Source organism: Wyeomyia smithii, chromosome 3 (assembly GCF_029784165.1).
Source record: "Wyeomyia smithii strain HCP4-BCI-WySm-NY-G18 chromosome 3, ASM2978416v1, whole genome shotgun sequence".
Classification (NCBI taxonomy): domain Eukaryota; kingdom Metazoa; phylum Arthropoda; class Insecta; order Diptera; family Culicidae; genus Wyeomyia; species Wyeomyia smithii.
In genome coordinates this window covers 269,181,905-269,194,635 of record NC_073696.1, presented here as the reverse complement: position 1 = coordinate 269,194,635, position 12,731 = coordinate 269,181,905, and the positions used below count along the sequence as shown (strand labels likewise).

At 37.0% G+C, this 12,731-nt stretch overlaps 1 protein-coding gene across 6 annotated transcripts in view; it reads left to right on the top strand.

Annotated features, from left to right (window-relative positions):
- The window catches only part of LOC129732510 (myotubularin-related protein 3), a 73,978-nt gene that overhangs the window by 31,871 nt on the left and 29,376 nt on the right, over nt 1-12,731 (top strand). Inside the window, exon 1 of one of the 6 annotated variants that reach the window (XM_055693448.1) lies at nt 8,371-8,525. The exons of the other annotated variants lie outside the window; for them this stretch is intronic. Within the exon in view, the coding sequence (XP_055549423.1) occupies nt 8,496-8,525 (30 nt within the window). The 5' untranslated portion in view covers nt 8,371-8,495. Of the gene's footprint in view, nt 1-8,370; nt 8,526-12,731 lie in introns of those variants that run through there. 6 annotated transcript variants of the gene reach the window in all.

Below are 12,731 nucleotides of genomic sequence, written 5' to 3'. Positions count from 1 at the left end.
GAAAAAATATTTTCGGCAGCAATATTAGCTGGAGTGATAGGTGTACAATTATTTTCTAGCCTGTTTTGCTTACCCATATTAACGGTCATTTTCGAACTACCAACACTAGGCGGTATAATGTTCGAACTACCTGTAACCTGTGCATAAGTTAAACGGGTATGCAAAGGAGTAGGTAAACTATGCGCCACTGGTACGCTTGGAGAATTTTGTTTTGAAGTTGGTTTTAATTGAGAAATTGAATTTTGTTTACCTTGCCTTGCCTTAACAATTGCTAAACGGACTGGGCATTGATAAAAATTTGACATATGGTTGCCGTTACAATTCGCACAGCGAAAATTTTTACTCTCTTTCACAGGACATGCGTCCTTTTTGTGAGAAGAGTCTCCACAATTAAGACATTTTTGGTCCATGTTACAGAATTTGGAACCATGGCCATAACGTTGGCAAGTACGGCATTGGGTGATATGCTTTTCACCTCCGCCATACTTCCTATAAATTTCCCACTTTACACGCACATTATACAAAGCATGTGCTTTTTCAAAAAATTTTAAGTTGTTAACCTCATTGCGGTTAAAATGAATTAAATAATTAACAAGGGAAATTCCAGTTCTCTGACTGTTTTCGCCTCGTGATTTTTGTTTCATTAGAATTACTTGGGTAGGGGCTATGCCAAGTAATTCTGTTAAAGTAAGTTTGATCTCATCAACGGTTTGATCGTTGGTGAGACCTTTCAAGACAACCTTGAACGGCTTGGCGTTCTTGGTGTCATATGTAAAAAATTTGTACATCTTGTCAGTTAAATACTGAACAAGACGATCACGACCCTTTACTGAGTCGGCTAATAAGCGGCATTCACCTCTACGGCCAATTTGATAGGTAACTTTAACGTCAGAAACAAACGTTGAAAGTTCCTTTTTGAATATATTAAATTCAGAAGAAATAGTTACCACAATAGGTGGAACTTTCTCCTTTTTTAAAGATTTTATATTTTGTATAGTTCCGTTATTAATAACTTCCATTTCACCAGCTTCTTGCTCAGGCAAAATATCAAAAGGATTGTCACTACAGACACTCGATGTGTCAGAAAGAGATGCCTCTCTTTTCCTCCCCGCAGCGATGCGAGGTTTCTTTTTCCGTCCAGCCATTTCAGGTGATACGAAAAAAGTTAAAACAAATGTTAAATTCAAAAGTAGGTAGTCTTGAGAAAGACTGATGGGAAATAACTTTCAGGTAATCTTTAAAAGACACACTGACAAAACACAAACTTTGAAGCTATAGGCAGTCAAAGACCAGTCCACAAGCAACCGAAAAAACGTCTGATCTGTAGGACAGTTCAAGACGCACTGACGAGATTATGAATTGTGATTGTTAGTGTTTCTAGTTGAACAGATAGGTTTGAAACCACGAGTCGCTACTGATAATATGTTTGCAATATGTGAAATAACTTCCGTCAAAGCTCAAAAATGTTTTGACTGCTTTCTTGCTAAAATTCTTGCTGGCCAAATTATGTAAGGCAAAAGTAAGTTGGCAAAAGTAATTGAATAATCTTTAGATCAATACAAATTTCTAGCATTGTAGACGAACTCATATGTTTTGCATTTTGCGAACAGATTGATGTATACGAGCAAGTCCACGCTACTTCGGTTACTATTTCGCTAAAACTTTGCACAGTTGTTTCTTATTGATAAAGAGTTCATTTGATAACATCAGTTCTTAACCCTCTAGTGCCCAGTGCCGCCTCTAGACGGTCTGCAGTTGACGCTCTAAAAAGCTTCAATCAATACTTAAAAAATGTTTATAAAGATTCATAGTGATTGTTTCGAAGTCGGTCTGAAAATTAACTTGAGCACTAGAGGGTTAATGTAGACTCCCGACCAGAGTTGCCACTAGGTTTTGAATAGAATCTGGAAAAACGGGTAGTCTGTAAAAAATCTGGCGCTTATTTTCGGATAAAATTTCTATCGACCCATCTAAATGGAAATGGTGTCCTCAGCAAAGTTGAAGGTAATAGAATTGCGGTTTAAAAAAATATATACAATGTAAATTTTTTTTCTGGACCAAATTTTCCAAATTGTCACAAATATCTTAAAATGCACCTTTTTTAAAAGTCTATCTTTTATAAAAAATCTAACAAAGTGGAGTAATCTTGGACCACTTTTTCGTATTTATTTTTAATGCAACCATAGCTCGTCTTGGAAAAGGAATAAATATCACGAAACCAACGACGGAATATTTGCGTATTGGGCTTTGAAAATACAACACACGTTGAGCTATTATCATATTAAAAATTAAACATTAAGAGTTTCGACAACAAACCAGCTTTTGGTAGGTGAAAATTTTTCGATGACCGCAAAAATTTGACCGTCATTCCAAACCAAACTACCGGATGACTATGAAACAACACGAATAGAAACGATTCAAAATTACTCCCTTGAGGAACGTCAGGTGAACTTCAACAAGCAAACACGTTTTTTGAGTTGAACATTTAGGCATTTCGACAAATTTGCATGAAATTCTATTGTCTTAATACGGCGCAACATCACAAAAACATTTGAATGAGGACAAGTAACCAAGAATGTAAACAAAAATAAAATAAAAACAAATTTTGTGATGAACACAGCAACAACTGTCAGTTTCTGATACGCTGTATCAAACTGAGAATAATTAAACCTGAGATGGTCACTCCCGGTTATTTAAACACCATATTAGGTGGTATTTGGTCATTTTGAACTGGTTATAGTAACAGTAAGCCGCCATTTTGAATTTCTGGAGTGATGTCTGGAGTTGATTTCCGGCTTCTGAGCAAAATTCCGGTTCCGGAAATATCCCTACGTAAGAAGATATATCTGATCATTTCAGGCTGTTTTCCAGAAATCAGAAACATTTGATTTCAAAATGGCGTCTGGGGTTGATTTCCGGTCTCTGAGTATCATTTTTTATTGGATGGTATCTGGCCATTTAAGGCTGTATTCCATGAAATGAAAATCGCCAACTTGGATTTCAAATGACGTTTATAATCAATTTTCTGCCTTTAGCTATTACCTCGATTCCAAAAATACCCAATGTATTATATGACCTTTGTACAATCGAATCTCAGAATGATGATAGTTGAGGAGATTGTTTCTAAGACACGACCGCAAGGTAAACGTAGAATTACGACAAACCTGTCTTTTGTCAATATATTTTCTGCAAGAGGTTTGGGGATGCGATCTTTAGTTGACCCTATTGTAAGAAAGATGAGAAGAAATTGTGTAACACACGTATAGTAAGGATTCTGTTATCTATCTGCTAGTTGTTATGGACAATTTAGTAGCTGATAAAGTTCTGAAAATGGTAGAAAATGCTACCGAGGTAACAACAGAACAAGAGTCATCCCACACGTCTTGCAAATGGAAATCTGCAATGAAGAGAAATTAGCACTATAAAATCATTTGATTGTGCCTGCAGTAGGTGAAATTCTTCTGCCAGTTGCCAAAACATTACAGACGGTAAAAAACTCAATTTTATCCACAGTACTAGAAAAGGATATTATTTTTTCGTATGTACACTAAGGTCTTTCTTACGTGGGGGAGCGTTCAAAATTAATACAAGCTCGCGTAAAAAATACTTTTTTGAATTGCAACAATCAAAATGCAATATTCAGTATTTACACCAAAAATGTTTTTTTTTTTTTTTTTGAAAACGGATATATGATCATTTTTGGCCTCAAACGTAAAACGTGATTGAAATGGGGTCGATATCTTATACCCTTTGGAAATAATGGAAAAAAGCAACCCGCGTACACAGGACCTTACTGTATTAAATTCGATCTACTTATTGCATGATTAATTCACTTATAGCATTTTTCATGGTTTTATGTGTCTTCAATAGTTTTTTTAAATATGAAATATGAGTTGTGCATGTTTTGGATCAAAACGACGATATGCCAATTTTGTGACAGTTTTTTCGTTATTCGTTTTGTAAAGTTACTACGAATCAATCAAGTGTGCTGTATTTTCTTACTGTGCCGCCAGGGGCGACTCGTCCATAGGTGCAACCTGTGCATTGCACACGGGGACGCCAGGCAAAAAATATATTTTAGAAGCAAATTTATATCAATATTTTATTGGTTTTTAGTTTCACTTTCAAATAGTAACGACTAGAATAGCTTGCGTGATTACGCGGACATGATTGTGATTACTTCCTCAAATTGCGATTTTCAAAATTTGTAGTTGAACAGGCAGATTCAAAAGCCACGAGTCGCCCCTGTGTGCCGCTCACAATTCCTAGCAGTAAACAGCACTCCGTTTCTTAATAGTGAACTCACGATTACTGCAGTACTCAGATGTGGAAAACTCATTCTTACTACTTTAATAGAAATTATGTGGTCGTCCTTAAAAGGACGGTTGGTTTTAGTTTCCAACAAAACTAGGAATATGTCTGTATATCGACGATGCTTCCCACACAAAGGGAGATCTAATATCTAGCGCTGTGGAAGGGAGCGTGATATTCGAAATCGCCACCTACAGCTGGCCGATTCAATTCCCAGTAAATAATCCTTTTGCAACAGTTATACGATATTCCCCCGATATGCCCAGTGTTAAAGGGTATGCCACATAAAATTTCATCACGGGAAAAACACTGTAGGAAATTACCCATCAGGTATTTGGTAATGAAAATTTAATTAGTAGTAGTTTGAAGTGCATTGTTTACGCTTTTTTTTCATCGCTGTCAGTTTTTCGAAGATTGGGTAAACTGCCGTTACCCAAAAAGCAACGTCACGAATTCATTTAGCGCAAGCACCTAGAAAATCGTCAACGCTCTCATCGAGACCGCGGAAAACAACTCGGAATCGTGTAGTCAACGGTGAGTTCTGTGATTAAACGTTGCTACAAAACTCCGAGTATCGAATTGAAGGAGAAATACGGCCAGATCACAAGCGTGTTGTGTAAGCGTTTACGCGGAATCCCAATGCTTCGGACAGAGATGTGGCCAAAAAGTTGAGATCCAAGGACCGGGAGGGACTGCATACCTATGAAGTCCAAATCGTGACAAACGGCAAAATACGGTGGGAAAACCACGGGCCCGAAAACTGTATACCCAAGTCCTAACGAAGCCTCATTGCTGCCTCATCATGGATGATGAGATTTACGTTTACACAAACTTTGGCAGCTTCCGGAGTTACAGTTCTTTTCTGTCCAGCACAAATTTGATGTTCCGGAGAAAGTAAGGAAGTAGAAACTTTCAAAGTTTGCCAAGAAACAACTGATTTGGCGAGCGATCTGCTCATGTGGCAAAAGCAGTAACTGTAAACTGGGAGATCCTCCTCAAGGAGTGCCTACAGAAGTGTCTATTTCCTCTGTTGAAGGAACACGAGGGACCTACGATCTTCTGGCAGGATCTAGCTCCGAGCCACTATTCAAATTATGTTCTGGAGTGGTGCGAAGACAACGGGGTAATTTACTTAAAAACGTAAAACCCCTTCAACGCTCAGGAACTGAAGTCTATCGAAAAATACTGGACTATTATAAAGCAGACACTACGAAAACATCCCAAAAAGGATAAATCTGAAGAAGACTTGAAGGAAAAGTGGGTTTCCGTACAGAAAAAGCTGCAGCCAGATGTTATACAAAACCTAATGAGAGAAGTTAAGCGTAAGGTGCGAGCGTACGGTTATGGCGTTGAAGTTGAATGAAATAAATATATCAAAAGCTAACTAATGGGTTATATTTTATTGTCTGAAAGTTTGAAAAGGATAGCTCGAATAGGCCATCTTCTACAGCGATTTTTCTGTGATGCAGTTTGATTTGTTCCGTCTGACCGTCCTAGCCCAAGTAACAAAGCTGGTTTCATCAAAGTTTTATAGGGCTTTTTGGCTGTATTAGATGCTATAAAACTTTGATAAAACCAATATTGTTACTAGGGAGTGGCCATCCATTAGTAAGCTGATTGGTTTGAGCAGAAGTAGATAAACATTTGGCTCGAATATGTATTGAGTTTTTATTGGACAAGAAATTCAATTTGAATTGGATTTCGATCAGATATGGATTGCATTTGTACAAAACTTTGATTCAATTTGGATTAGAATTTATTGAAATTTGAATTGATTTTTGATTAAATGTGGCTTGGACTTGAATCGTGTTGAGTTCGGCTTGGTTTTAAGGTTAAAGAATAGAATGGATATTGTTAGAGCGTTAATTAGATTTCATTCGATTTGGGATTGCATTTAGATTAGGCTTAAGTAGGATTTGATTTAACCCTCTAGTGCCAAGTGCCGCCTTTAGACGGTCTTAAGTTACACCTCTAAAAGCTTCAAGCAATACTTAAAAAATGTTTATTAAAATTTATTGTGATTTTTTCGAAGTCCGTCTGAAAATTAACTTGGGCACTAGAGGGTTAAGCTTGAGATGTGCATTGAGATTGAAATTAAACTTTGTAGGAAGTTTTTGGATCAAATTTCGATTAATTTAGATTTCGATTTGGGATTGCATTTAGATTAGGCTTAAGTAGGATTTGATTTAACCCTCTAGTGCCAAGTGCCGCCTTTAGACGGTCTTAAGTTACACCTCTAAAAGCTTCAAGCAATACTTAAAAAATGTTTATTAAAATTTATTGTGATTTTTTCGAAGTCCGTCTGAAAATTAACTTGGGCACTAGAGGGTTAAGCTTGAGATGTGCATTGAGATTGAAATTAAACTTTGTAGGAAGTTTTTGGATCAAATTTCGATTAATTTAGAATAAAATTCGGATTTGTCGGTCGGATTTGGAATAAAATCAGAAAAAATATACTGAGTTCTAATTTTAACCGGAATTTGATTTGGATTGAATTCAAATTGGGTTTGAAGGGGCTTTCAATTAGAATCAAAAACAGTTATTCATATTTTTTTTGGCTGGTATACATTTGAGGCTTGCAATCAGATAGACAAATATATACGAGTTCGATTGTTCAATCATTCATGATGCGGAATAGTACTTATATCGGAAAATTGGGTTCAAAACTACTCTACCTCCGTGACATTAGCCGTATTCGAACCAATCAGCCAGTTTCGAGGTGTGAGCTCTGATTACCTGGTTGATAAATAGATAGATGAGCATAATAAAAATTGCTTCTACGCTATGTAAAATATATTTCAAGCTCAACCGAAGAATTACTGGATTAATATCATCATTGCCTAATTGGCGTCTTTAGTTTCTCTAATTGACTCTATTTATGTTTCAAAGGTCCAAACCAGCCTCCTCTTAATGCTTACAATTTCTCCAATCGTTAGCAGTGCCGTACCATCCAATTAGCAGCTATAACCAACCGTGCCACCAGGCACGAGTTCAGCAGTATTTATGTAGATAAATCTGACCCAACCTCCATCAGCCCACGCATTGCTGTCTACGAGTGTGCGTTTGGTTTTACTTCTTCTTTCACTTCTATTTGTGGTGCGACCTCCACTAATCTTTGCCGCCCTCATACAGATAGATTTGCCAGCAGCGTACCACACCGGCTTTTTAACCATATCCAGCCAAGATACTAACTTTTCCGACTGCCTGCCCCTAAACCCAGTGTGCCGGTCTGTTATTTTTCAATTTGCTGCAATATCATTCATGTTTCATGTTCCCTACCTCTAGCACCAACACCAGTGAAAAACGCCTATAGAAGTGCGCCGCCAGCTTCATTCATCTTTTCTCAGCCGCCACTCAGCACAGCGATTTACTGTGGGTCTCCGTATATGGCCGACCCCGACGACTTTGCAGACGAAAGTAGACCCCGACCAGTCACTTTTTTCTGGTTAGTGGCAAGTCACCTTCTCACCTTCCCCTCGCGGGTGCAACCGGAGAAATGGTCTCTTCATTGAAAAGTGGTTACTGCTGCTGCTGTTACTGTGGCAGAAAATTAACCACCAGGGGATCTGTAAAAAATACATTCTCCATTGGTTAGTCCACGGTTGTCCTCGCAACAGTTAACGCAGGCTTTACTCCCGAAAGGTGTTATCGCGATTTATCGAGGTATTTTCTAAGATAATTACGTCTCTTGTTAATCTGGCTGTGTGCAGTACTTTTGTTCGATACACTGGCTGTCACATTATCAGTCACGTTACTGATTAGAGCGCCTTAAAGTGCAATCAGCTGCACTCTCGTTATCAAAAAAAAAAAAAAAAAAAAACACAAATGCATAATAATAAAAAATCGAACTGGTTTATTGCACGGCAACAACGGCAAAGCTATGCATGTTTCCTATCTTATCGGTGGTTGAGAAGATAGTCCGGTGCTTTTTTTCTTGTGAATGTGCTATAAAAATGCATTCATGTCTCCAGAGTTAAAACTCTAGCGTAATGTAAATTAAACCATATATAGAGTGTAAATCTATTCCTAAGTCGTCGAGTTCAAGTGTAGTGTTACATGTGAATCAAAACTCTAGTGGGTATGGTAATTGAGGTCATCGTACTTTGAAGCCCTAGATAGGAGAAGCCCGAGTTTAGAAACGCGCGGTGATAGTGTTTATGTTTCAGCGGTGGTTTGCAGATTAGATGTCACCGTGGGAAGATTGGAGGATCCTGGTAGGTGTGCAACTAATTGTGCTCGGTCAATTGATGTTTCAATAAAGCTTCGGTATTTTACTTGAAGTGATAAGGGAGCGTTTGAGTCGATACAAATGTGATAATAGTGGTTTTGATATGCGTTTTCGTATAGGAAATTGTGTGAATTAAAAAAAAAGTCCAGCTCTTCAACTGGGTTTTTACTGAATATCACTAAAAAGCGAAAGCAGTTTAAAATTCAACGATCATATTCTTGACCTCTCGTAGACTATCGTGAAAAGCTGGGGATTTTATGCTTCAAACTTGTATTGATATTTTTGTTATGTTTTGAAAGTAGAACAGAGTTTTTGATTGTTGAGCACAGCAAGTTTATGAAGTCAATATTCAGACACTTTTACAGGCAAAACACGCAAATTTTGATAGTAAAATAGTAGCAGAAGTAAATAAAATATTGTCGAAATGGATTCCATCATCTTTTAAACCTCTAGCACTGTGTTTTGAATGAATAATTTCGAAAATGCGCTGTAGGCTTAAGGCTGTTTTCCGTATTTCAATTTCAGTTTTTCTACAAGAAAATGTTACTCATCAACTATAGGATCCTAAAAACATTCGGTGAAAAAAAAAATGATAAATGTTACTCCTTATAGAAAATATAGGATTCTACAAATCAAGGGCGACTCGTTCATAGGTGCATCCTGTGCATTGCACATGGGGACGCCAGGTAAAAAATTCAAACGTAAATTTATAAATAAATTTTAATATTTCTCAGTTTCACTTTCAAATGACTTGCGTTGTTCCGTGGACATGATTGTAATTTCTTTCTCAAACTGTGATTTTCAGAATTTGTAGTTGAACAGGCAGGTTCGAACGCCACAGGTCGCCGCTGCTAGAAATTTTGGCCAAATAACATGTGACAAATATTATTTCTTTTTCGAATAATTTGCCATATTCCTTTCTCTGACTAATGTTGTGTAGATACTATTGTCTTTTTACTTACAAATTTTCTGTAAAAGTGTCTCTCGAATTGAAAGTTTCATTAATGTTTTGAGATATTGTAAGGGTTGTCCACAAGAAAAAAAAGCTTAGTATAATTTTAAACTCGAACTTCATTTAGCATATAAACTGAAAAAAATTATAAAAACTAAAGGAATTCGGAAAAAATAACAATTACAAATTTGATCCTTTTTAAAAATACGTTAACAAAGGTTATTGGTTACGTAGACAAGTTTGCGTAAACAAAACTGTTGAAGTTCTAATAAACCACAATTTTAATTTGTTTTATTTTAGTTAAAAAGTTGAATGATCATCGTTATCATTTTTGTGTTTATTATTCCATGTTATATGTGATGTTCAACAAATGAAAAGTATTGAAGCAGACTACTGCTATATTCGGTTTGGATGTGCATTGCTTCACTAGGAACGTTGTTTTCCCAGATTTTAATGTCAACAGTTTTAATAAAACATCAAGCAAACTACCGTTTCTAGGTAATGTGAGTTACTATGAACGCAATAAAACTTAGCTACCTTTTGAACCAAACCAAGCTGATCGTTGGAACTAAAATCCAACGTTATCTTGACACACCTGTCATGGAATGAAATGGAAATGACGACGTATACAACGTAGTAAAACTGTTTTCACTAGTGCATGCGTCACTTCCTCTGAACGTCCTCCACCGTTGATGGATAATATTTACTCGAAGATATTTTGCATCCAATCCCAATTTTGTGCAGCAAGCGACTTTGCTCTAAACAACAAACCACACAAACATGTGCCCAAGACCACAACTGATTCATAATCAGAGGAGAATACCAAATTGTCGCCACAAAGAAAGCGGGTCGGAGCAATAAACCTCACCTCGCTTTTCTTTTCTGTGGTAATTTTCCTACGATACGCGATACACGAGACATTGCTTGCTATCGTAGTAGAAGAATGCACATCCTCTACTAGCTTCTTGTGACGACGTGACCATTCCAACGTGCACAGCATAACTGTCGAAATCAATTGGGCTGTTAGTCAACATCTTTCCAAAACTTTCCACGCCACACCACCAATGGGAAGTCGCACTCTATGCTATGCTGTGCTGTGTGTTTCGTTGAACGCACGCGCACTCATCCCTGGCGGAGGCCGGCTCTGTTTGTTCTAGATAGCGCAGTAACTTCTCGTTCGTGTCTTTGCTTTGGCACTGGCGCCACACTAAAATCCGGTCAATTCCCTCCGCAATCCAGTCGAACGTGACCAATTGCGGACTAACCCGACCGAAACCCAAGTGTTGGACGTTGATTACGATAATCAGGACCAATTAGAGTGCTGAAGTGATTGCGCAATACCGTGACTGAGCCGGGCGTCCTCCGGATGAGCGATTCATGAAATTATGACCCAATATAATTAGGAAAAACTTCCGTGATAAGCCGAGAGAACCGTACTTTCGACTGCGGCCGAGATAGCACTGACCGGGTTCGCCAAAAATAAGCACCGTAATCTGCAGGAGAGGTTGCCAAAAAAAATCCTCAACAATGAAGAAGTAAACGTTTACTGTTTCGTCGATTGTTCCACTGCTGTTATGAGCAGCAGGTATTTATTTATTGTGGTTGTTTTGTTGGTATGATAAGAAAAGCAGCGTCGTAAAAATCATATATTACGTCGTTTTGGTAATCTCTCTTGGGGCTTATGCTTTATTTTATAGTATACTTTTTTATTGTTTACATGATAAGCACAAGCTTTATCAACTCGCCTCGCATTAGAAATGTGAATTGGAAGTTTAAGCTTGAAACCAATTTTGCAAAAAAATACTTTATTGTTTTATGTTATGCTTTAGACACTAAATATGGTCAGATCAAAAACTACTTTTTTGTGTCAAACAACTGTGCAGGACATACCGCAGAGCAATCACTTCAAGGTGCGAAATACTGCGAGATATCTGATTGACACTCCATGTAATAAATCCACTAGTATTTGTTACTAGTTTAATCGGTCAGTTGGCCAATTGTTGAAAAAATAACATCTCAAATTTTCTCACTAATAGAAGTTCATTATTCGGTTGACGTGTTGTAGATGGGTTTAAACGATAATGAGTGAAGAATCATTCTTATTTTTAGTGTTTTGTAGCAAAAAGTATGCTTTTTGTAGTTTTTTTTTTGTAATAAACTAAAACGATTTGTTCAGTCTTTTTTATCTGGAAAACGATAATTTTTCATTTTCCTAATCCACACAACAACGTGTTGTGTTGTTCAAAATGAGTGGTATTACATACTTAGTTAATCCTCTTTACATTCTAGTCGTCACGGTGTGGCGAAAATTTGGAAAATCAGGTAATATCAAGGATTTTATTTTTTGATCAGGCAAATAAGGGACTATCAGGAAAAACTGGACGGCTCATTACGCTAAAACGGTTTTTTTTTTTCAGCCTGAGGCTGATGAATGCTGAAAAATGTCAGCGAAGCTTCGGTTGAGTTGATGTAACACATGATAAACAATTGATGTCTTTGCTAGAAAAATCTGAAATAACTTTATCTTTCGCATGATGGCTTGAAATTCACCACTTCATCAGTAGTAAATGACTTAAAGTCCTATTTCATCAGAAATAGTTTGTTGAAAAATTTCCAATCTATTGATGGAAATTCTGCCTTAATAAACTTATCTACAGTTATATGGGTAATTTAAATTTTTTTGGAATGGTCATATATTCAGTTTCATAAGCAAAATATGTGTGCAAAATGACATTCAAATCAAACAAAGTCGATTAAAATAAAAGCCTATTATCGGTTCATTCTGATTGGAAAAGCATGCCTTTTTCAAGGCCTGGCTATATTTGGTTGCTTAATGCGCTTAATTTTGCTATTATGAACACAATTCGTATTAATCGTGTGCTGATCTACTCCTCGACGAAGATTAGGATGATTTCAGGTTCTTTCTGACCCCAAAAACTTTCTGAAGGTACATTTTGTAAAATTTCTTAGGCCCTTACGTAAATGATGTTTTCGTCATTCAAAACTCTATTCGGGGTTTTTTCTAGCTTTTCAAAAGCATTTTTTCGCCGTTCTGAGTTCAATTGGGAATCATTATTTTTCCTAACCATTTGAGACATTTAGAATTTTTTTTCTCGCTGTCCTGAGTTCAACTAGAATTTGTTTTGTTTGATGGATGTTTTGTCTGTAAAAGCGTTTTTTACTATTCTGAGCTCTGTGTGTTTTCTTTTCTGTTTTTTTGTCAATTAGAAGGTTTGCGTT